Source organism: Sturnus vulgaris, chromosome 5 (genome assembly GCF_052056855.1).
Source record: "Sturnus vulgaris isolate bStuVul1 chromosome 5, bStuVul1.hap1, whole genome shotgun sequence".
NCBI lineage: Eukaryota > Metazoa > Chordata > Aves > Passeriformes > Sturnidae > Sturnus > Sturnus vulgaris.
In genome coordinates this window covers 68,157,658-68,183,376 of record NC_142247.1, presented here as the reverse complement: position 1 = coordinate 68,183,376, position 25,719 = coordinate 68,157,658, and the positions used below count along the sequence as shown (strand labels likewise).

The 25,719-nt window shown below is 42.0% G+C and overlaps 1 protein-coding gene and 1 long non-coding RNA gene across 3 annotated transcripts in view; one reads left to right on the top strand and one right to left on the bottom strand.

The window, feature by feature from the left end:
- BEND7 (BEN domain containing 7) overlaps window positions 1-14,653 on the bottom strand; it is a 47,804-nt gene extending 33,151 nt beyond the window's left edge. Inside the window, exons 1-3 of one of the 2 annotated variants that reach the window (XM_014883104.2) lie at window positions 14,161-14,653; window positions 10,308-10,391; window positions 1,012-1,311 (exon numbers count right to left, since the gene is read on the bottom strand). In XM_014883104.2, the coding sequence (XP_014738590.2) occupies window positions 1,012-1,311; window positions 10,308-10,391; window positions 14,161-14,638 (862 nt within the window). In that variant the 5' untranslated portion in view covers window positions 14,639-14,653. The remainder of the gene's footprint in view (window positions 1-1,011; window positions 1,312-10,307; window positions 10,392-14,160) is intronic. The other variant, XM_014883106.2, reaches the window with a different exon arrangement.
- Window positions 14,241-18,475, top strand: LOC106857182 (uncharacterized). The gene is made up of 2 exons (XR_015804097.1): window positions 14,241-14,340; window positions 14,859-18,475. It is a non-coding gene; the product is annotated as an uncharacterized LOC106857182 (long non-coding RNA).
- The last annotated feature ends 7,244 nt before the right edge of the window (window positions 18,476-25,719 follow it).

Below are 25,719 nucleotides of genomic sequence, written 5' to 3'. Positions count from 1 at the left end.
CTGATCCTTCCATGTCCCATAGACCACCCCAAACCTGTAAGAGATCATAAGTCAACTGAATCCTTCCTCCACATACAAAAAATCAAAGCTGACATTTTCTTGCATATAGGGCCAAATCCTGTCAACACATTTTAGCTCACATGTTGAATCAGGCCCCTGAGGGGATAGAGGTGCTGCTCCACCTACTTTCTGGATTTGAGAACAAGGCACCTAATCTATGCAGGCTTGGGCACTTCTGTGCATGCAGAGAACTGTCCCTGCCAGTGCCCAGGGCCTCTAAGGACAAAGAAGCTATGTGATGAATTTTGGGTCCTTCCATATTTAGAAGATTGTTATGGTGGGGTTTTGACAGCAGTTTTTTTAATCTGGCAGCAAAACTTCCATTCTCTGGGACTTAATAAGAAAAAGGCATTTTAAAGGCACACTGCCATCTACTTCAGGGCAGAATTCTCTGCCAGTACTGGATTGGCCACACTCTAGTACATGCTGTTCATAGGTAGACTCTATCATCTCTTTTCTCCAATAGTCTCATTGGAATAAAAGCCTAAGGCTGTGATGGAATTTTGTACCTGAAGTTCAGTGGCCTGTTATAAGGCTGATGCCATCCCCTTATGAAAGGCAGTAGAATCCTGCTCCACAAGTGGTGTCACAACAGTGCTACATTACTCACAGCAAAGAGGAGTGGTAGAGGTTGACATTTAATTAGCCATGAATTTAATAACAACGACAAAAGCTGTTTTAGTAAGTACTGTATAGAAATTAAGCTTGCAAAGGCATTGAGTAATTCTATCTTATCACCATTTTAAAAGCTAAGACAGATGGTAGTAGAATGCACAGTGCACACTTTCACACCTTTTTGAAGTGATAACTATGTGCTCATTTTGTAGACTCTGAACTACAACTGCTTTCAGTGCAGTGGTACAATATATCATCACAACAAAGGTAGGTATCTAGTAGAGAACAAGGAGAGGGGAAAAAAAGGCACCATTCTCAGTATCTAACAGGTCATACCATTGGATGCCACAGTTCGAGCCTGATTTTGGAACGTTTTGGATCGAGTTCCATATTGCCCTGAAAAATGGCTGGCTTGGGGTGATAACTCATTCCATGCACCGCTCTGTGACGGATGAAGGCTCGCCTGGGACTCCGCAGGGGGATTCAGGCGCTGGGCCCAGGCTAAGTCTAAATCTTGGGGCTCCTCCTTCAGTTTTTCTCCTTCTTTGCCAACTCGTTGATAGATTCTTCCAGTGCTGTCATTCAGTAATCTTCTCATCCCTGTAATTTGTTTTTTAATTTCCCGGCTTTCATCTCCTAATGAAAACAGAGCCACAGTTATCACTGTAAATTAGCAAAACAGTAATGGGTAGCAATTAATGGTTTTAGATGCCAATAAGAGTTGGAGCACATAAATAAATAAATAACAACAAGAAAGAAAAGGGATGGTTGAGTGGTTGTTGGGATGTCCCAGGTTATGCTTTCACACAGCCATGGCTGACAGCTCTTGTGCCTGAAAGACCTGCTGAACTTGGCTTTCTTGATGCTGTTTCTAAGGCTTTGATGAGTAAGATTATTTTTTGCCAGAAGGAAATAAAAACAGCTACAACAGTTTCAAATAAACTGTCCTTTTAAGTGACTGATCCTATTCAGGCGTTGACATCAGTGGATATTTTCCTTGAGTGAAGCCCAAAGGATCAGACCCTTTATGTATCAGTTTGCTGTATGCTGAAGGATAGATCCTACAAAACCATAAAGCACAGAAAGTACCACACCACACACATGCAGAACAGCACTGCACCTATTGATTTTAATGAAGAGAATTAGTTCCTTATTCCACAGAATTTAGTAATACTGGATTATACATGAATAAATTAAACAGTAGCTAATATGTGTGTAACTGCAGATAGCTGAATTGCTGGATGTCTTAAAAAATGTAGATTCTAAAAAGAAAATGAAAATATATACAAGAAAAATGTGACTGTTCCAAATAAAATCAGGGCATTTAAATAATAAAAGTTACATACTTAATACTCCTGGCACAGTTTAAGTATTAATTTAACATATGAAACTGCTGATTACACAATGAATAGATGTGTTTTGGGCAGATAGTAGCTACTTTGCTCGTTAAAGCATACATTACATTTCATGAGTAATAAGGAAGTGTTCATTGCCCCTTCTGAAGAAAGAAGCTTCTGGTTTTCTTACTGGTAATAGAAAAATCAAATATCCTAAGCAAATGTCATAAGTAAGATCTAGAAACTGATGAATCAACCTTCCTTTTAGAATACTTAATAGAAAAATGCCTGGTATCCTCTATTCAATTTATATTTGTGCTTCCAAAAATAAACCTATTTTTGGCAAAGCAACTGTACAAAGGAAACTTTAGAAGACAAAAAACTACTCTCCAAAAATCCAAGATTCAAGGTGTGCCATCTCTGGTTCAACAAGGTACTTGAAAGTGTGCTAAATTCCAGGCATGTGAACAATTTTATCAACTCAATAGCACCATTCAGTTGCCTAAACTTAGGTGCACGTTTAGGTAGCAGCTAAACCAGACAGCTAAAAGAGCAGCAAACCCCTCCTCAACACAGGCCAAGCTCAGCGTGACTGCTGCAAGCCCGGTGTACCCAGGGACACAACACCCAAAAGAGGGAGGTTTTGTTCAGGGAGGAGAATAAGCAGAAGGGGAGAGGAGCTGAACAATGTGCTCCAGCCTCTGCTGGATCCCAGCATCTCCTGCTTGACCTGGTGCACCGGTTCCCTGGGCTGCTGCCAGCTGGCTCCAGCCCACCCCAATCCAGTAAGGAGAGTGGGCGGCTTGCAAGAAAGCTTTGAGTCCAAACTTAGAAAAATATTTGCCAACCTCATACAGCAACACTCCAGCATCACTTCCACTCCAGCTAAAGTGGTGAGAAAAACCCTCTGCAAGGAAGTTCTGCACTGTATTTATTTATTTTGTTGGTTTGCCTGCAGATTTATGTGTGCGGGTGTGATTTAATTAACAGTAACAGCAACAATTCCTTTAAAATGACACTTTTTGGCCCCAGCCCAACCAGGGGTTGACTGTTTGCAGTTCCCAACCTGGAAAGGCTGCAGAGTAGCACTGGACTCCAATTACTGTGATACTCACACCCGTACACTGCACACTGCCTTCCTCCTGTGCATGGCTGTACCTGCCCATATCCCAGCTCTAAGTGTTCCCACCACACCACAGCCTGGAGCAATCCTTTCCTGTAGTGCCATTTAACATTACCCTAGGAGTTTTAAGTTGGCAATTTGGATTTCTTCTCAATGGCAAAATGTATGTGAGTATCAAAACAGCTTCCCACCCACCTCCTCCTGCAGGGTGCAGGGACTGTGCTACGTGTCTGGTCGGGTGACATGTTGTTAGAAAGATTAAATTTCCGTTACCCAATTACATAAAATATTAATGTTAATTGAGCTTATTCAGCCTTGATTCTGTTCCCTTGTTCCTTTATATAGCAGTCTTCCTATACAGTGACATGAGCATACTTAACTCCAGACAGAAAAAAACCCACTACATTTATGTTACATTAAACCCTGAACTTGCACCTTACATAAACCTGTATTTTTATTTAGGTAGATCCTTACTTAAACAGGGAGATTCACCCTCTGCAAACTCGTTTGTTAGGATTTGGATTTGGGGATTTTTTTCAAGGATTTTTCTGTTTGTTTTTTATTTTTTGTTTTGTTTTTAAAATATGTGTTCCCTTTTACAAGAAAGGGCATAAAAACCTACAGGCTATAAGCCTTAGTTTTCAGTGCAAGTTTACATCCCTCCTCTCCCAATCATGCTTTTTTTCCAGCTTTTTTTGTAGCTGACCAGCAAGAGCAGCATCCTCCCCACAGGAGTGGAGAGCAGATGATGTTACACCATCTGAATCTGCAGATGGGTGCAACACCAGTAACAGATTTAACTTCTTGCTCCCTGGTTATCTCATTTGGCTATTAGGTCTAGAGCCCAAGGACAGTATTTTGTTATCAGTTATTCTGGCTGATAATTTTCACAGACAATAGCCATGTAATTTAAAAATGAAAAAAAGTAGATGGGGCACAGAGAAAACACAACAACTCAAAATAGTATGTCCTATGGAAGAGCCAGCCTTCTTTTAAATGCTAAATAGAATAATAAAGCACTGAGAAAAAAATTATTTATTATTATTACATAGAAATCTGCATTATCTATCTGTGCAAAGCTTTCCAAGATAGATGCTGAGGCCTGAGAAGAGCAGTGCATACTTCAGCCTCTCTCTGTACACATACCAGAGCTCCTCACCATTTCCAAGGAGATGGGGATGTCTCCAAAGGCTGCCTACAGGATTTGTCATTTGGATACCCCATGTAAATCCCTGGGTTTTATCTGAAACCATTGGAGTTACTTGCAAAACACTAAGACACAAAATGCTACTCAAAATAGAACTATGGCAAGTTAGAGCCCTATTTAGGAATTTGTATGTAGAGACGTCAATTGTCATAACAAAAACATATTAATAATTTTTAATAACTACTGTTATACTTGTTTCCACGATGGCCTCTTACAAACAACCTATTTTTTTCCTACATGACCTGACTTTAATCTTATAAAACAAAACAAAACAACAAAAAAAAAGCAGCAAAACAAAGCCCTTTAATAAATGCTACACAATCAAAAAAAGTAATTTCCTCAAAATTCATTTCAATCTATTTCCTTTCTGAAAGTGTACAGGACAAAAAAACCTCCTGCTTCGAAAGCTGCAAGAATGTTTAAAATTACAAAGGTATAAATGTAAACCAGAGCTGTTCCAGGGTGCAGTAGCATCCACGTGCTAAGTGTGCAGCTGTCTGAAGAAACAGGCCTGTAAACAACTCCAGTTAACATCATATTAATGATAATTAATTTATTACACTCCTCACTCCTATATGCCTGTCAATCTTTTAACTATTATGTTTATTAAATCTATCACATTGCCTACCAACATGTTGTTATACTTTTCCTGAACAGTTTATCAAATATTATCATAGCACTGCAATCAATTATAAAATTATATGCAACTATATACATATGTTCAAGCATTAATTTTATCCCAGTAGTAGAGAAGTGGTACCCATGTCTGTATTAATGTGTGTGTTTTAAAGGGTATAAATGGGTGAACAGAATTAAGGTTGGACAATTGTCTGTATTTGATATTTCCTTCTTTCAACTCACAAAACCAAATAATCATCATGTTCTCTTTGCCCAGTATTTTGCAATTACTTTCCTTATTTTTAGCATTTATGTTTCTCATATGTTTCACAAGCTGACTTTTAAAATACAGTTTTTCTATTAATTATAGTTTAATTTTATGGGTTTTGGGCAGACGAAACGCCTATGGAACTTTTCCCTTTTTTGAACATAAAAATAGGGAATTTTCTTGGATCAGACTTCTTACTGTAGTTACTTTTATCTCAGATTTCCACCTTTGTGTCCGACTGGGCTGAAAGTGGTGGAGCTGTTGCGAGGGTAGGAATGGCAGCGACAGCCAGCCAGCCAAACACATGTGAGCTGACAACATGAGCCTGGTTTGTATGGAAACAAGGCTTCAGAGGTGAGAAAAAGTGGAAGTTGAAGCATATGGCGTGAAAACTCAACAAAAAATAATAAATAAGTGTAAAGGGTTATATAATTAAGCATATTAAACTGCAATTTATTAGATGCCACTTGAATGCTGCCCTCTCTGGAAGGGAGCCAGCAAAACTCGCCTGCTGTGTTTGAAGACAGTAAGGGCTGATTCAGAGCAGCTCAAGGAATTGGGAAGCACGTGCACACAGGGCACACGTCCCCACTGCTCAGCCAGACTGAACTCACCAAAACACCTTTTGGAATGCTACACAGTGTTCAGGTATTTCCTTCAAAGACAGTTATCCTAGAAGGAAGCTCAGCATCCGTTCTCAGCAAGAACTATACCCACATTAAATAATAATTTTCAAAAACCAAGGTATTTTTTTGTCATCTTGTACCTATGAGTCATCCTGAAACAGAAATTTGCAGAGGTCAGCACAGGGAAAAGAGAGGATCCATGTGCATGGTTCCTTATTGGAGCAAAGGTCTCCTAAATCACGTGGAATCTTACTGTGACTTCCCTGTGCATAACTGGAATCAGGCATCCGTGTAACTAAACTGATGGGGTAAGCACACACTTCCCAAAAAAGCAATGCCAGGTCTTTCCCAGCCTGTACGATTCTGCACTGAAGAAAGAACACAGGCAACAACACCCTTTGCAAATTAAAAACCTAAAGCTCAAGTCAGAGGGGAGGGCAGTGGTCATGAACGGTGTCAGAGGGTCTCACACACAATGCGAGTTATGAGCTGGAGAATTTGACTCTGCTAAACTAACACGTGGGAACATTGAAGCTGTCTAAGTTGAGGCATCTTAGCAATGCTCTAAAACATCACCTCAAAGCACTTTCCTATTTCATGTCACCACACAAAGCACTAGGATTTGGTATGCAGGAAAACTGGATCACGCTCAAATCAGACCTCTTACTCCCAAAGCAAGCACAGAAACACATGGTTTGATAGCCCTGTCTTATCATGAGACAAAGTTATTAAGCCCCACAAACACTAATGTAAGAAAAGAAATTTACAGAATCAAACCCAGGATTAAACCCTGAGACCATTCAGGATTTGGGGGTTATTTCCCTGGAAACTGGGTCATACCAGGGGGCCCAGCCACCACTCCCACCAGAAACAAAGTAAGTCTTTGGAAGAGCCAGGTGAAACAGTTTCAAAACACCCAACAGGAAAAGTTACAGAAGCCCAAGTTACACACTTTCATGCCACTACGGGCCAGCTAAATCACTCGGGAAAGGACAAGTGAGCAACTGTTCAATAAAAGTATATATTAATGGGGTCATATAATTAAAAAAGTAATAATAGATACGCAACAACTTCCCCCAGTTCTTGGAAATATCCCAGGCCAAGACCATGCTTTAGCCCCAAAGGGAAATACCTGACAAAGTTAGATCATTAGAGAACAGAGATACATAAAATAAACTTTTATGAAGTCTTAATTACAGAAGCCACTACTGCAACAATCAGACTTGGGATATAATCCTATTAACAGTAACACAAGTCTGTGAAGTTACTTGTTAAGTCAACTTTTTCTCTGTGAATAAATTGCAAGGGATATTATTTCTGGGACAGAATAAATTCTTGAAATTAGGGAGTAACTTATGCATTGCTCCCCTGCTCCAAGAACACATTATTTATTTTTACCATGACACAGCGAAGTTATTAATCTGCTGCCTTCCATTTCAACAATGTGAAATGATGTAAAATGCACAGACACCTGCATTACAATACATTTCAGTTCCACTTTATATCAGTCATAAACATTTCTGTTTTGGACATCTCTTCAAAACAAATGCTCCAAGCACACTGTGCGTAGCATGCAATTTTATGAAACTATAAAAGTTCTTCACTGTTAATTACACAGACAAATGTCTCATCACACATTTGATTACCAGGATAATATAATTAGTTTTCTGCATTAACCTTTCAAACATAGAGCCTGAATTTCAAGTTGAAAGCATTGTAAAAACACTCAGTCTGGAAGCATACTATATTTCCACTTTTTTGTGATGGCAATAAAATACTAAGACTGAAAAAACCAATACGGTGTATGCAAAAGATTTATTTTAATAGACACTAAGTTGGATCATCACTGTCCACAAGACACAGGTGTACATAGTCCCTTCAAGGGCTTGTACTACCAAGTCTGGGCTAGTAGCCCTATGACTTTACTGGAAAAACTGAAATCAAATCTGTTTTAAATCTCACCCATGTTTGAGGTTTAAGCATTTCACCCTGTGCTGCCTCCTCCTTCTCAGGCTGAGCAGTCTCTCCTGGTACTTGATAACTAAGCCCTTTCCTTCAAAACAAGAAATATGCCAGTCCTCATCCACAAAATATAGTAGTGATATTCCACATTCCCCTGCAATTTTGTAAAGACTGTGGTTAGCATGTCCTTCATCTAGAAAGATGTGACTTTTTGTTCATCATCTTATCAGAACAAAGGACTGGGGGAGAGGACAAGCCACCACATCTCCCACTCCCAACACTGCACTACATGAGGAAACTTCCCAAGCTCTATTCAGATAGCACTTGGACTCCACACCATTGCCATCAGCAGAGGTCATGTCCAGTACCATGTTCATTTAACTGCACTGAAGCTTCCTCCAATTTTCAGCCTACATTTACACAAAGCTGTATTTTGCCCATCTGTGCTGGTGAAAAAAAGACCATTTAGGTTCATCCAGTCTTTCCTGACATTTCATCCTTAATTTATCTGTATGTTAAACAAACTGGATTCGCCTGATTTACTCATTTACCCTAGCAGCTCCCCTCTTCTCAACAGCAGTTTTGAGTTAACTATGCTCAGCTGTGCAACAAAGGCATTTCCACATCCCATTCCTGATAAAGCTTCGCTCATTTACAGGCTGCCACTAACATTTAACCTTCCCTAAAGGTAATAATTTCAATGCTGTATCATAGCATCCATTCCATACTAAAGGCTGCATCACACTGAGGTTTCAACCGCAGATCCCATGGATCACTTACACTGGTGAACAAACTTGACTCTAAATCAACAAGTTGGAATAAACATCCTTCTTAGATAAATTTTGGCATAAAGCAGTGAAATCAAGTGGAGCACTGATTATACCTGACTATACTTGATAAGGAAGATCCTTGATAGGATTCACGTTCTTAAAGGTTAAATTCTGACTGACTCTTGAAATAGGTGAACTTGAGGCACTTAAATGCCAGAGCACCTTCAGTTACAATGAAAAGCTGGACATACTAAAACAGAAAAACCCAAACAAATCTAAGGACAACACAGCAGCCAACCCAAAATCAAGATCAGTTGGTCTGACTCACAGCACAAATGTCAAAGCACAGACTTCTGTATATTCTTAGAGCACCCTGGCTGATGCCTAATTCTTGCCAAAGCTTTATCATGACTTAGAGTTGGAAGAAAAAGCATTACAAGTAAACCTCTGGTGGAGCTCACTCCATCAGGTTTATCAGACTTCACCAAAAGTGCTTACAGTACACGAAATCCAAACACAAAGCACAGCAGCTGCCTTTGCTTCTCCCTGGAAATGGGTGTAGGGAAGAAATACCTGCTCAAAATCTTAGTAGTAAGAAGCTAAGAAAGAAATTTAAGGCAGTTCCCACCCCCCGTTTTAACACATCCTCCTAATGTCTCCCATTTGCTGCTGACCTCTAGAAGAGGATGCGACACTATGAATTTAGGAGACAAAGGCATTTTGCATGCAGATTAACTTCAGGTGCCGATTCCCACATTTCAATGCTTCTTGCCGGCTCCAGGGGGCAACACACACAGACTACAGAAACCTTAAATCACCCCACAAAAATGTTAAGGCTCCTGGTGCTGAAAAGGAGAGGGAAACATCCCCAAATTTATTTCTGCACAGGCATTTATCTTCTCCAAAGCCCGAACAAAGTGTTCACAAGCATGCTTTATACAGCTGAAAAAACTGGCCCCTCCTTCTTTGAATTTAGCCTGCCAAATCTTTGCCAAGAGGGGCTTTATCCAGGTGAGGTCCTGGATGCAACTGGAAGGGGATGGAAGCAGGAAAGGAAGAAGCACTCTGCAGCTGAGATGTTACACAGGATAAAAAGCACACAAGAAAGGTAAAGGTTCACTGATAGCCAGTCACTGATATGCTGAAATACATATCATCCTGCAAACTCTATATTATTTCTGTATTTTCTTTACACATTTTTAACTGTTGATTTAATTTAATTTTGCCATGGCAGGATTAGCAGGCAAGCTCCAGAGGTGAAAGGACATTACATTAAGACAGCACATTAATCCTCTATCCCACCCAAGGCAGAAGCAAAACCAAACAAATAGCAGCTTCCTGGAAATTGAATTTCTGTTATCCAGATGTCAAAGATGTAATACCCCAATTACACAAACTATTGCCAGTGAAGCATGCCAGGGAATATGCAATGTAAATGGGGTGAGCACAGAGCTGCAAAACTGCAGAGTCAGCATCTGGCTCTCTGAGTGAGTGATAATTAGCACTGTGTGTAGACACTAATAAACATTTATGTCTGAAATTACAACTTTTAGCAGTGTTAATAAAGGATATATTGGCAATTCATAGAATAAAAGGGTCTTGAAAAGAGCGTCATATTAAACAATGGCAGGCGCTTTCTGTGCTTGCACAGAGGTTTTTTCCTCCCTAATTGCAAATGGCCACGCAATGTTGCTCGAAAATTAATCAACACAAGCACATACCTAAAAAAACTGGTTGTGTTTCTCTGGTCTCCCCATTAACATCATTGTTGTAGTCAGAGATCTTATATATCTCATGATGGTAATCTGGAATGAAAAACGATAAAAAAAATTAGAATTCAAGTGATCTGGAAAAAATGAACACTGAACACATTGCTACAGTTTTACTACACAATTTATCAATATATCTGCAGTTTATTTCATGTACATCAAATTAACCACAGAAAATGTGCTCTGTATCAGCACCTCCTAAAAAACCTTTGCTCACACTGGAGAGACTCAGTTCAAATATTTCACAGATTTCAGGGAATAGCTACGCCTGCCCTAAATTACTGTGTTCATTTTCACAGCAAATTATCCCACCAGATGCCAATTATCTGGCTTCTTGCTTTACAGAAGGAAAGCAGATTTATAATGAAAACTTTACCTTCCCAGAGACCAAGGCAAACTTTCAAACTTCACGTCAGTAAGGAATCAGCAATATACATCAGGACTGTATTGCTCAGCTGTCCTGACTCATACTGATGTCACTGACCTCCCAATTGTGAAGAAAGGAGGATCACGGACACCTTCAGATATTCACCTATAGAAATTAATGCCTGTGTTGACCTGAAGAATTAGCATTGGCATCTCATATACAGAGATGTCACAAGATACTAAAAAAAAAATTACCACCGAGTTTCTATTTTAAATAAAAGAATATTTTGCTGTGAAGGTCTCTGTTGTAACCCCAGGCAGGTGTTCACTAAAACCAGAGCTTTGTTTACATGTGTGCACAGAGGGAATAGTAAGTCCAAGGAAAGAAAAAGTGTCTAAAGGCAGCTCTCCTGGATGCTATTTCTGACTCCGATACTGGCACACACTCTGTCCTTCGGCAAATCGCTCAGACTGAACAATATATTCAGTGTCTTGAAAGAGCCACCTCCCCACCTCACTCCTTCAATACCCTCCCAGTTCCCAGTGCTCTCAGCTACTCCCTCCGTAAACTGGTTTTATGTTTACCTGCCTCACAAAAAGCAAGGCAGAGATTAACTCATGGAAGGGACTTTGGGGGATTCACTTTAAAGGTGTAACATAAGCGGAAGGTGGCATAAGCAGCTCCTTCTCCCACAGGCAGCACACTTGCACCTCTGACCAAACAGCCACAGCACTGGAAAAGTCTCCTGGAAGACACTTTTTTATTACATGATGTTTATTTGTACAGCATGACTGTCATGAAGGCACAAGAGGGGGAACAACCCAGTATGTAAACTAAAAATTGAGCCTAACACAGCAATGCAATAGAATGAGAAGGGCCTGGAAAGAAAATGAGGGGAAAACAACCACACAACAGAACTGGAGAGGTCAGTGATGAGGTGCTACACGAAGTGTTCCTCTGCTTCCCGAGCACACCCTACCATGAAATGGGTAAAGGTGAAGTTTGAGATATGACATCGAGGAAGTAAAAGCTTCTTTTGTATGACTTAACTGGCAGGATTTATGCTGCCTTCCATGATCACAGCTGTCCTGTTGAGCAGAGGGTGTGGTGAAGTGGCTTGGTGGGCACCTGATGGCCAGTCAGGGCCTACCTGCCACACTCTGCACCTTCACCCTCTCAAGGATATTCTGAGATCTGTGGGAGCAAGTATGTGGAAACTGGGACTTAAATGACTTAGGGACTGATGGTCCTTAGATACACAGATTATGCATGGTTTCTTCTCTAGCACTCCCCTGTACATCCAGCTGGTAACAATATTCTTCTGGTCTGCAGCTGCTGCCTTAAAGTCACCACATTTCACTCCAGAGGTGGCTGCGTTTTAGCACAGGAATGGATTTTCTCTTGATTTGGTCATTATTGATCCTTGTGATAAGGTGCTCTGAAGTTATTTTTGGGACAGAATAAGCATTGTATGGGTCCATATCAATAGAAGATGGCGTGTTACCAACAGCATAGCCTTTTCTCTTTGGTTTCCTTCTTCTGCCTTGGATGTCAGAGTCCAGGCACTGGAAAACCATATCAATTTCACAACAGTAAACACTAAACTGTGACATTACAGAATAACTCCTGCAAGAGGCAAAGGCCAATTACAAGAGACAACTATTTATATGTAATTATCTTTCTAATCAACTGTGATAGAAAAGAGTATGAGAGTGCAGACTCACATACAAAATGTGACTTTTATCTCCTCCATTCTCAAAGTACAAAGACGTAATTTTCCCTCTAGGATATGCTTTTAGTGTAGCTTTCTATTTGACTTTCTACATCCAAAAAGAGACCTCAGATAAAATATTATTAATAATGTACCATCATAACTGGATTTACCTGTTAAAATAAGGTTAAATAGATTGTCTCATACACTGAGGCATAGCTAAACCTGTAAGAAGCAGCAACTGAGACTGGAAAAACAGTCACCTATTTCTGGCACATACTTTTTCTACAGGTCCATTAGGACAGAAAGAAACAAAGCACAATTTCAGTTTTGTTTCTCCACATTTTGCTTTCACCACCTCCATGCTCCAGCCCAGTCTACACTAATTCTGCCTCCAAGTTGGGAGTGCCTCTAAGTTCAGTACAAAAACCCCACAAACCAAACCTGTTCTCTGTAAAAATTACACCCTTGATAGGTTTGCTAATGGATACAGACCTCCAACGCATTTCAGACACATCTGGCATGTTCCTGCCCCTCTGGCTTTAACAGGGACCATGTGTGATGCTCCAGACCCCCCTACCACGATACAGCAGTCATTATTTACTATTCCCACTAAGTGAGTTTATTTCCATCTTTAAATTTCTTTGCTTCTAATGCAATTTTGCAGAGCAGTCCCCAGACAGCAAGTCTTGACACTCGTGTGTGTGTGCCCCTTTTCACCAGTGTGACATTACACCCAAGCAGTCACCTGCCTTGAACTTGGCATGCAGGACACACACAGCATTTCATGGAGATATTCCCGTCCAATACTTGAGAACACAAAAGGAGAAACGATCTCGAGTCAAATCCATCAGAGCAAAAACATCTCATCGGCCGGAGAAGGGACAAATCCCCAACCAGAATAAATCCCTAGGGGTGGGAAGTCCACCTGTTAAAATGCCTACCAGCGGCTGTATCTTTTCCCCCCTTTAATTAAAGAAAACAACAACAAGACTGAAACACAGAGCTGTGCTTCTTGCCCGACATGAATTCAAATATTTCTCCCCTCACGATCCCTTTTAAAATATCCTCTTTTCCAAAAGCAAACACACCCCGAGTGAACAAGTTACACGCCAGCGGCTCTCCCCTACCCACGTACAATTAATTACCTGCGTGGATTTTTAATAAAGAAATCTCGATTCAGCTTTTCTTTGAAATACACGGATGTACACAGCCGAGGAGAGGAAAAAAGCCACCCCAAATACAATAAATCCACAAGAGTTGAATACTAAGGAGCTCTGTCGCTGCTCAAGTGTCATTATTTTTTGCTCGCTTCCCGATTCTATCTTTTCTCCCTCCCCCCCGCCCAAGCAGGATTTACCACGAAACACGATCCAACTTTATTTTGTGCAGGGTCTGCTTGGAAAAAAAATAACACGTCCACCTGAGGTGTGGGGGGGGAGGCTTGAGGTGGTGGTTTTGCAACAACACGTAACACACACGCAAAAAATAATTTTTGAGAAAAGAGGAAACGGGAAGGGGGTGAAAGAAATAAAATTAAATAAAAAAGAAAGAAAGGCGCACAATGGTTGCGGGGAGTTCAGGCAGAGGATTGCGGAGTTCAATAACAGAGCCGGGAGGGAGCGGCGGCCCGGGGGCGCCGGCGTTTCATAACGCCCCGCTCCCCCCGGGGCAAAAGTCGGGGCTGCCCCCGGCCAGCGAACAAAGCCCGGCCGCCCCCGCCTTACCTTCGTTGACCAATTTAAAGCTTTGGGATTTCCTACTCCTCTTCCTCTGGGCGAACTCCATGGTGCGGGCAGGAAGGAGCGGGGCGGACACAGGACCGAGCTCCGTCCCTCCGATCAGCAATACACGCGGGGGTTGGGAGAGACGGCGGCTCCGGCGGCGAATAAAGGGATCCGGGACAAGTTGGCTCCGCTCTCCCCCCCGCTCCCGCCCCGAACTTTGAGGGAAAGCGGGGTGCGGCGGGGGGAGCCCCGCGGGGGCGATGCCGCCGCCTTCCCCCCCGCCGGCTGCGCGGCCGCGGCCCGGCGGCAAAGGGCGGCCCGCAATGGCTTCGCCGCCGGCGCCGGGACCCCGGTGCCACCTGCTGGGGGAAGGAAGGCGGCGGTTCCGCCGGCCGGGAGCCGCCGCCACCCCGGGGCCGGCCCGCCGCCACTCGGCCCCACCGCGGGCCGAGGGCGAGGGGCTGAGGGGCAGCGCCATTTTGTGTCCCCCTCCCGCCGCGCGCCTCGCACACGGGCACCGGCGCTGCCGCTCAGCCCCGCCGTGCCGCCCGCGGCTCCCCCGGGGGCTGAGCGGGGGGAACTCCTCGGGTTTAGCGGGACCGGGCCAGGGCAGGCGGGGAGGGGGGTGAAGTTGGCGTGCGGAAGCGGGTAAACCTCAGGAACTGATGGCAACACCTGTTTGTTGCCGTGTTTTACAGGGATTCTCGCAGCGATGTGTCCGCTGGTGTCATGGACCGAGGCCTGGAGAAGAGCGCCGAGCCGCCAGCTGGGCTGAGGGATGTTGAGCTTTGCTAAACCTGGATCGCCTTAGCAAGGGGAAGAGAGTCCCTCGGCCAAAAACTGGATCTCCTTAGCAAGAGGAAGAGAGTCTCGGCTCTCCGGAGGAGCGAGATTTAGGGCGTCTGGCAGCCCTCCCGACGGTCACCGTGAGGTCACTGCAGCCATACGGCTGGCCCAAGCACAGCTGAAATTAGTGCTTTGATTTATTCACCACTTGACGCCTTCAGCCACACTTCCAGTTAGCTCACTGTGCTAAATTCACTGAGGGTGGAGTGGTTTTTTTTACAGCCGAGAGTGCTTTTTGCCTGTTGCCTGTAGAGAAAGGACCCAGGCGTTTACAGTTATGACTACTGATAACTGCAAACACAGCTCCGATCATCATCTTGTGTTTTACATGTAGTCAGACTGTGTTGTGACAAGGAGAAGACTATGTGATACTTGCATACGCCTACTTGAACAGATGCAAATGCAGATCTTGCCTTGGTCTCCTCAGAGTACCCAGGAGAATCCCGTTAGCTCCAGTAATACTGACCGACCCTATCACTCGGAATAATGACATAAAATGAGCAGGAGGGAAGCAAATGGAATACTAACAGTAGTGATTTGTATCCTAACTGTGTGCATAGACACAGTCAGACCTGAATTCTTCCGTGCAAGGTGCTGTCCAGACACCACACAGAGAGTACACGTGGTTCTGAAAGCAGAATTGGGAAATAGCCTTTATGGTGAAGCAATATCAGAAAATATGCCTAATGGTAAAATTTATTATATGCTGGAAAATTAAATTCACGAGGGAGGTTATGGAAACCTCACAGATTGGGTAGGGGTGTAATTTTCTATTAAATTGCTAAGTGGAAAATCCCAGAGGCAATCAATATGCTACTTTTGGAATTTTCCTAAACTTCTCTGTAAGACTTTGTGAAAGGAAACTGGGCTAATGTACTATTTTAAATCCTGCATTATATATTTTTGGGAGGATGCTGAAGCAGCAAAGGTAGATGGATGTCATATGCTGTTTGCTGGATTTCGTGGGTCCAATTAATCTCTGGTACAGTCGGGTCTGAAGTCGAGTCTGAAATGGAGCAGCAGTGTGCCTAAATTTTTAATTTTTCCTACAAAAAGAGTATTTTTTTTTTCCCCCCCTCCCCAAACAGTCTGCTAATTCCTGTCTGCTAGCTAACTTTATTTACAGGACTTAGAGTGTTGCTGAAACTGTTGTGTTTGACCCTTATCCTTCCTGGGACAATAGGAGAATTTTTATAAAGCATAAGGCCCTCATTTACAGTTCAGCTCACATGATGGGCTTTATCCTGCATTTCCAAAGGAAAGTGGTACAAAAATATTTTGTTTTCCTCTGTTACTCAATTTTGTGAAACATTTTGGGGTCGAATTTTTGAAAATGTGATGGCAGTGTTTTATCAGCTGCTTTTTACTGGTTTTAGTTCTTCCTTCCCTGTGCTGATATTTTGCTTAAAGGGACACTCGTGGTTTTAAATGACATTTCAGTCTGGGCAATGCAGTTTCCACTAATGTTTTACAAGAGTTAGCACATTCCCTTTTCCACCAATATTTCTCAATTTCCTTTTTGTGAATTAGAGAGAACCATCCTTTTCATGCAGAATAAGCCTGATCCTGCAAGCTAACCTAATTGTGGACACTCAGATGAATAAATCTCGCAGCTTTCATTTCTGAAAGTATGAGCCAGTGTGGATACCACAGCCCTGATCCTGCCATCTCATCTGCATAAAAGTGAATTGGAAACTAGGACAAGGTGACTTTAGGTCAAAGTCTTGTAGTTATCCACACAACACGTAGGAGGATCTGGTAGCTGGAAACAGCTTTCTGTCCTGCACTGCTGGTGTTTCTCAGCTGGGGCTTAGAAGAAACTACACAAACTCAAAGGCTCCCATGTACAGCGAGCTGTGAGCCTGTTGTTGGGCATTTTGGGGTGGGCATCCTAAAACTGGGCTGGGATCATCTGCTCATTTGTCACAGGCCACCATTGCATTATTCCAGCTGGAGCAATGTAGAGATGAAAGTCCTCTTTATCCCATTAGAATGGCTGCCTTGTGTCACCCTAGATAGTCACTGGCTGCATTGATGTGGCAGCCGAGTGACTTAGGATAAAGTGCACACTGGCTCTGGGGGGCAGACAGCTTTTAATTTCATCTTTTATTTCAGTTTCTGTCTCAGTATCATGTTGTTATTATTATATATTAAGAACCCATAGGTCGTTTGTTTTTTTTCTGGTGAAAATATGAAAAATTCTGAGCATTTTGTATCTATTCATGATTGGTTTCAAAGTATTTCTTCAGACCATTAACTGAGTAATGTGTTTTTTAAAATGCCATGAAATTAGCCAACTAAATAAAGGATTTATCTTGCAACATGTCCCAAGTCAGTATGATCATCCCTGATTATTTCTTAGTTAACACTGTATTATGCTTCAAGTTACTTCCAAAATATCCCCTCCCCATTCTAACTGATAGTAATTTTTACAACAGTTTTCTGGTGCGTAAAATACTTTTCTTTTTCATTTCAGATAATGAGCTAACTGATTAAATATAATTAATCTAGTAATATTTCAGTATTAACAGCAGCAGTGCTCTTCATACAGAATGTCCCAGACTTTTTCTTTGTTTCCAGGTCTGTCCAGTTCATGATAGTATTTTATTATTCAGAAGTAGGATGGTATAGGATGAAGATGACTAACAAGTCCTAGAGCTAAGGAGAATTAAATAAGTGTACTAAGAACCTGTTCAGCTTTTCAGTTGGAAATATACTGGAGAAAGTCTCATAAACTCAATGATTTGATCTGAGTCTTAAAGCCTAATGTTAAGGAATTCATGTGAGGCCGTGTGAAGTGGAAGAGGCTGCTGACTGTCATATTAATAGCACCATGATTACCACTCATCTTGTAGCCTGACGAGGTTCCATGTGGTATTAGGGAGCAGGAGAAAGGTGAAGAGGTAAATTGCAGACCAGGAGCTGCCCAGATGACAGGTTAATAGGTGAGCTATTTTGGTTAGTTATGTGTAATGAATGGCACTGAGGATTTTATAAACTGCAGTGTTTCCAGTGGTGGTTTTGTGGTCATATGACATATGTGGGCAGTACTTAGCCCCCAAGCTGACAATAGGCCACGTTGTGCTCTGCTGTCTCATTACAAACCTTCCCTTTCAGCAGGCTCTCAGGCTGGCATATCCAAGGACTGGGTCATTAGAGAGGAAGGTGTCTATGTCCTGAAGAATTCTGAAGTCAGGAGTGGGGTTTAACTTGTTTTCCAATCTTCCTTAAGTTTTTCCTGTACCATTTGAGTCACAATACTTGACATTTCATGTCCCTGTCCTTAGTCTCCTTTTCCTTTGGAACACAGTTTTGAAATACCTTCTTGTCCATTCTGCTGCTTGCTAATCTTTCTCATATAAATTTTAAAGAAAAAAATTACAGGATGGACCAATGTTTTCATCCGTTTGGCAGCTCAGGGAGACCAAAACATTCCAGAACTGTTTCAACAATAAAGAATATAACTGAATCTATGTACAAAGTGTTCTTTGTGTGCAGTCACAAACCCTCTGAATATTTCCATATCAGAATGCAAACCTTCTGAACATTTCCATATCAGAATGCAAACCTCCTTTTGACTGGAAAGGTTGGACTTTCTCCCCTCCCTGTGAATTTATGTACAGCTTGGACTAAGGTTCCAAGGAAGGGCACTGTATTCTAAGAACCAATGCTTGATGGTCATCCACTTTGATCCAATACTTCTGGGATAAGGATATTAAGGTATTAAGTCTTTCCTAGGAAGACTTATCCAAACCAGTGTTTGGATTTGAATTCTGGGAGGAGTGGAGAGGAGACCAAGGTATCTAAGCAACAGATGTGGCTGAAGAATAAAGAAGAAAAGGTCTCAACAATACTCTTTTTTATGAAAGAGTATGTGAAGGAGTAAAAGAAATCTGTCCATATACATGGACATCCTCTGCTTCTCTGCAACATGGAGAAACCATGGGCTGAACTAATTTTGCCTTTACAACCCAAGTGCTTCAAGGGAGCTGAGGACAATGTGATTAGGCCTTATTTTGCCTAGAAATTTAAACTTTCGTGGTATATAAAGAGTAATAGTGCTTAGAAATTTTAGCCTGGATGTGTCTTTTCATCACTACTACCTCTGCCTAAGAAATGTAAAGCCAGGCTGGCATCCTCAGAAAGAGCACGTTTGAGCTTTGGGTCATCCCAGAGTCAATGTCAATCGTGCCAGCCCAAGCACAGCAGTCCCAGTTCTGACGGATGCTGCAGGCACAAATTGCAGCAAGCTCAGCTCAGCGTCCAGCAGCCCAGTGAGCCCCCTGCTAGGGAGAGTTCCAAGAGGGTCATGCTGCTAATCATTCCTCCATTTTTGTGTCAGTTTGCTTCAGCCATAGCAGCTGAAGGCAGATGTAGGAGTGCAGCGATGGAATCGCTGGAGCTACAGATGGAGAACGAATGCAGCATCAGCTGCAGGAACAAAAGCATTTAACACTATTAGGGAGCTCCTTGAGGCTGCAAGATGAAGCCCAGGCAGCAGCCATCCTCCTCTAAGTCCTGACTGAGCCTGATGTGGGGATGTTACGCTGTGCTCCCTAGCCCAGCCTCTCGCCATTTTCAGCTTGCCACAGGGACCTGCTCTCCTTGTCTCGATTCTGCCTTGATCCTCTTCCATTTCTCCTGCCACACATTAGTAAATGCACTTGCAGTAAAATCAATGGGAGTTTGAAAACTAAAAGTAATGTGTGCTTTGGTATGCTACTAATCCACTTATTTGGATCCTCTTACCGCTCCTCTGGGCTGCCCTGATCCTCTCTATCAGCCCACCCAGCTGCTCTGATCTGTTCTCTAAACTTCTGCCGTGGCTATATTAGCATCCCTGTCAACTCACAGGGCTGCTGCCTCAACGCCATCAATCCCCTCTCCCAATGAGTGTTTCTCTACTAAATTATAATCCCTGTAGCTCAGAATACTGATGCAAACTAAAATAAATTCACAAAAAGTTGCTGCAGCTCCTAGTAAGATGTTCTATTTTCCTAAAAGTTTTCCAACAGTACTTACATTTCAGGCTGGTGAAATAGCTTCAGACACATTCATAACCACCTGCCTGCTTTTCAGTTCTAAAAAATAAAATTTCATTGCAAGGTACAATGGAGTTCAAAATCTACTCACACACGCACTTTTTAAAGAGAGATTATGTGAATTTTAAATCTCTGTCAGGCTGGAGACTGATAACATCTGAAAAAGGTGCTTTTATTCAGCAGTAAGATACATATAGCAGCATTTTCATTAATGTGACCCCCCTGGATTTACCTTCAGAGATGTGTAGATACTGAAGACTCCATCACCCATTCAATCCCTGACCTCTCTGCTGAGGCAGCCAGTGTACCTGCATGGGCATTTTCTCTGAGATGGACACATCCTGCAGGGATCAAACTGACAACACAGAACTATGATCATTTAGTAATAACTTTCTGAGATTTCCTGCCTATGTTGAATAAACGCTAATGAACTCAGAAGTACAATACTTTATGCTCAACCATTTATCTTCTATATGCATTAAAGTGGAAGTAAAATAGATGTTTTTATGTGCTTTTATATCATCCAAAAAGATCTATTTGGTGTTTGGGTGGTGGTGTCTATTAATACAGCTAAAATGTCTCAAACCCAAGGGATGTTAAGTATATACATTGCTTTGGGGAAGGTTGAAGAAAGAGAATTGTATGGCTCTAAAATGCAGTGCATGCAGTTTGACAACCCAGTCTGCATTTGCAGGGCTTAGTCCTGGAACTGCACCTTTCCTGGAAAGACTTTGTTGTTTGGATACATGTAGTGCACAGTGATGCTGGGAGTAAGGATGTTCAATGCTTCACATAATTTGCCCTGAACTGCTGGAGTGCTAGAAAGAACAGCTACAAAAATACCAACAACAGCAAGAAACCAAAACAACAACAACAAAAAAAGGAAGCATGATCATTTTCCTCCAAGATGTTTTGGATTCTTTAACATCCACAAATGGCCACTGCTGTCAAAAAAGCACAGTCTCCCTAGTGACATCTTGGGACCGATTCATTAGGGACTCTGATGACACAGTGCCATAAGCTGAGCTATGAATACTGTTCCTGAAACAACAGATTTTTCATCAGATATCTCACGTATCAGCCAGTTTGGCAATAATTAGCTGCTCTTAAATGCAAAACTTTTTAGAAGCAACAATGAGTTTTTACACCACCTCAGTTTTACAGATAATAAAGCTGCTGGGATAGGAAAGACTTATGCGTCCTACAGACAACCTAAACAATGCTCATAAATATTCCTTTGTCAAAATCCGAGGATAATTAGCAGCCAAATAGTTATTTCAAGCATGTTTCTAAAAGCCACACTAACCTTACTAACCAGTAACATCCATATAGATGTCACTACTTTCCTAACTATTTTAACAGTGCACACAAGGTGTGTCCTGGCAGACAGGAGTTGCAGGGGTTGACTTATCATGAGAACTAATCAAGTGATACTTTAAAAAGCAAAACAAACCAAATTCAAATGCTTCCTTCATGATACACAGATGTCATACACTTTGGAAGACCTATGTTTGTTAGAAATGTGGGAAATGTGGGAACCTTTTTTCTGCCATTTCCTCCCCCATGACCTTTCCTTGTCTTTGCAGTGGGCTTTGGACACCTGTGGTGGAGTGCTACCCCCAGTTTCTTCCTCAATCTTCCCTCTAGCTGAGTGTTTCTCTGACTGTGACCTCCTGGAGATTGTGTGCTGTTTGGAAAGGTGAATAAGAAAGTGAAAGCCCAGAGTGGTTTAAATTTACTAAATGGAGGGGATGGGCCTATCCCCAATGTCAGAATTTTATGAAAGTGCAGTTGGCAATCCTTAGCAGAAATACTAACATGTCCAATAGAACACCTGGAGGTGCCCTGTAGATATGACAAGCTGGAAGTACCTGTAAGCAAAGTAAATGTGGAGGCAAAGAATGGGGAATTTGGTGGGTTAATTCCTCCCAAAAAGTTAAGGACTGGTTTAATAAAAAAAAGAAAAGACTGAGACTGGGTGTAGAGCTCCCTTTGCCAGAAGTGGGCATACTTAGTCATGGTGCCAAGGCAATTTTATCTAATGTCTTTTTTGGTATAGTGTTTTGAAGATAAATAAAAGGAACTATGTACTTATCTGAAAAGGGTTTCCAAGAGTCATTTGTGCCCTTGTTACTTGAAATGAGTTCTGCAATCTTGGTCAGCTGCAAGACATCAGTTCTGCCTCCTGTGAATGAAAGCATATGCTGACTGAACTGGGGGTTTCCTCTGTTTTAATATCAAATAGGTAAGTGAAACTGGATGCCCACAAAGATATGAACTGAAAACAACTAAATGTAAAATGAATACAACCAGTGAGAGCCGTCAAAATTATTCTGATCCGTTTTACCACTTTGGCAAATAGATGACATCTGGGTTATTTGAGTGAAACTGGGTTATTTGAGCTGCCTTCAAAAATCTGTCTGTAGGTTGACAGTTGGCTTGCAGCAGATAAAGCTGAGCAATCACTTAACCAGCTAGAAATTGGAATGAAACACCTCATGTATGTTTTAAGCTTGTATTTTTATTGCTTACAAGGCTCTTATTAACGTTCCAAGATTTTGAATAACTTCTAGATTTCCCTTTCCAGTCTTGATTTCATATTTAATGTTGTGAAGGAAATTACTTCAAAGTACCTTTGTGGTTGACTCTGTGGGGTTGTTCCAGAGGTCTGCAGAAACCTGGATCTAGGGAAAACATGAGTAACACTATTGCTTCCAGACCCAAGCTCAGTTGCTGTGAGCTCTCAAGACTCTGCAAGTGGTTTTGGGAGAACTTAAAGGCCTGACTACAGCCCTGACAGCAAATGTCATATTTATTAATCACATGAGAGACAGAAATACACAGCCATAGTGGTACCTAACCAGCAGGACTGCCCTGAAAAGCAAAACAGGAGCAGTAGAAAACAAATAGTCAAGCTTTGGATTTATAGCAATGATCTAATTGACTCTAAACTGATAATTTGAAATACAGCTTATAAAAGCATACATTTCACTGTGTTAAAAATATCTTATACAGTGATGTCACCTAAGGGTTCATCGCATGGATGAGGGACTGGCACAGGGAAGGAATTGTCTGCTTTCACAACACAGTTAAACAGTTTCTACACTCTGAGGGCTCCTCAGAACAGTGATGACTTGGAGGAATTCTTTTGCAGTGTGGAGGAACAGTTTCCATTACGTGATCCAAGGACGAGATCTTGCCCTGAGCTTTCGTGTGCACCATGAGTTTGTTCAGCAAGCAGAGTGCCAGATACCGGCCCTAGAGCCAAGGAGCACGTGTGAATGGAGACAGAGGATGAGAGATCCATAACGAAGCAAGCAGGGACCATAACGAATTGCCAGCATAGATATTGCCTCAGGAAAATGTTCTTAGGAACAGAGGAGCTTTGAACTGTGCCCAGTCGAGTCCTGACTCAGCCATCTCAACAATCCATGTCCCTCAGAAAATGCTGCCCTGACCTCAAGGCAAAGAGGAGTCAAACAGATTTGCCATCCTGGGGATCAGACAAGAAGCAAGAGTGGATCTCTTCATGAGGTGTCAGTGAAAGAAAAAAGATATCACCTCTTCTTATACATTCTTCAAAAAGAAAAATCTCAAATGGATGGGTGACACCAAAGATTTTTTTCTTTCCTTCTTTGGGAAGATATTGATGAATGTCCTCAGAAAAACAGAACCAACATAACTACGTATTTGCATGCATACAGTAACTCTTTTGGGAAATGTAGTACTCTGTAGATTGCCACTTACTGTTCATAGGACAAGACAATGTCTTGATCACAGTGGGGATGCTTTGATTTGGAGGCAAGAGAGCACAAAACCACAAGTACTGGAAAAAGGGCAATTGTGGAAAGTTGAGTCATTGGTAGTGAACTTTTAGGCAGCTTTTAGAGGTACAGCATTACTTTCAAACCTTGCCAAAGTTGTTTCACCAGCATAAACTAATCAGCTGCTTCCTTGACACCTTTTTATTTTGGCTCCCTGACACCTTTTTTTTAAATTTTTTTTTAAACTGGGAGATCTTTGTTCTAAGAGTCACCTGAGAATAACTGCATCTTTCTCACAAATACTGTGTATGAGTTAGCTTTCCTCCTTCCTTTTGTATTGTCTCTGAGATATAATGTCTGTCATGATTTAATCCCATACAGTGCACAGGCTCTCCCTCACCCTCCCCCAGCCACAGAGGGGTGTGGAAGAGAATCAAAAGAGCAAAAGTGAGAAGACTTCTGGATAGAAAGACAGTTCAATGGGACAGCAAAGAAAGAAAAAAAAAACAAACAACAAAAAAACCCCCCAAAACCACCAACAATAATAACAACAATAACAACAACATAATATACAAAACACATGATGCACAATGCAATTGCTCACCACCTGCTGAGCTTTGCCCAGCCAGTTCCTGAGCAGCAGCCCTCAACCAACTTTCCCCCCAGTTTATATACTGAGTGTGATGCCATACAATATGGAATATCCTTCTGGTCAGCTGGGGTCAGCTGTCCTGGCTGCCTTGTGTCCCCCAGTCTCCTTGCTGGCAGAATATGAGAAGGTGAAAAGTCCTTGACTTAGTATAAACTCTGGTTAGCAACAACTAAAACATCAGTGTGTTATCAGTTATTCTCATACTTGATCTAAACTGCACTAGGTACTAGGACGAAAATTACCTGTATCCCTGCCAAAACCAGGCCAGTGTCAGACTGGAGCAGGAAATGAAGCAAGGTCTAAGGTTGTGTGTACACTAGAGTAAAGTGAGGGGGCAGCTGGCACTCTGACATAAGCACCTGAATTCGTTTACTATAGAGTCCACTACAGAGCTTTCCTACAGCCTCCTGGCTTATGCTCTTATCCAAATGTGGGCACATTCCCCCAGGACTCATACAGAGACATTCTTGGATTCTATCACCATCAGATGTGATATAATTTCCTTTTAGAGAACTATGAAAAGTGTAGGAGGACTGTTCCTGCTTCCTCATTGCAAAGCAATTGCATTCAAGCCTGAGGTAAAGCAGAGCACAACTTCTAAATCCAGAAACCTCCAGCCTGGGGTTAAACAACCCCTGTAAAACACTGTGCCATTTTCTATAAGAGTCATGACACACAGCTCAGGTTATCTAAAATGGGTGAAAAGCCAGTTGTGGTTAGAGCTCTCCAAAACAGCTACTGAGGCAATGGAGCTTACAATGGGGAAAGACAAGGAAGCAATCTGTGAGGTCCTACAGGTGAAAAAAAATTTCAGAAAAGTTCGTACCCATTCTTCAAACCGTTTCCTTTGGACTTTACAAGCTGCAGGGTGGAAATAGCTGGAGAAAATCAGGTAAATAAGGAAAATGAGATTTCTTGATGTTACTACTGGTGTCACAAATGCTGAGTGGCTGATGACAAAAGCATTTAGCTCAGTGTGCTCCCAGTGCACACTGAGGAGCTCAGTCCCTACGAGCTATCTCAGTCCTCAAGGCCTGAAGGAAGCAGATACCAAATATCATAGGCATCCCACCTTCCTACATGGCATTTACAGCCTGTGTGGCTGGCCAGTAACCAGCCACATTCAATGTTCAGGTCGGAAATGACCTCTAAAAGAATCAAATCCAATCATTAACCCTGCCAAGTCCACCAATAATCACATTCCCACATCTACACAGCTTTTAAATACCTCCCAGGACAGTGACTCCACCACTTC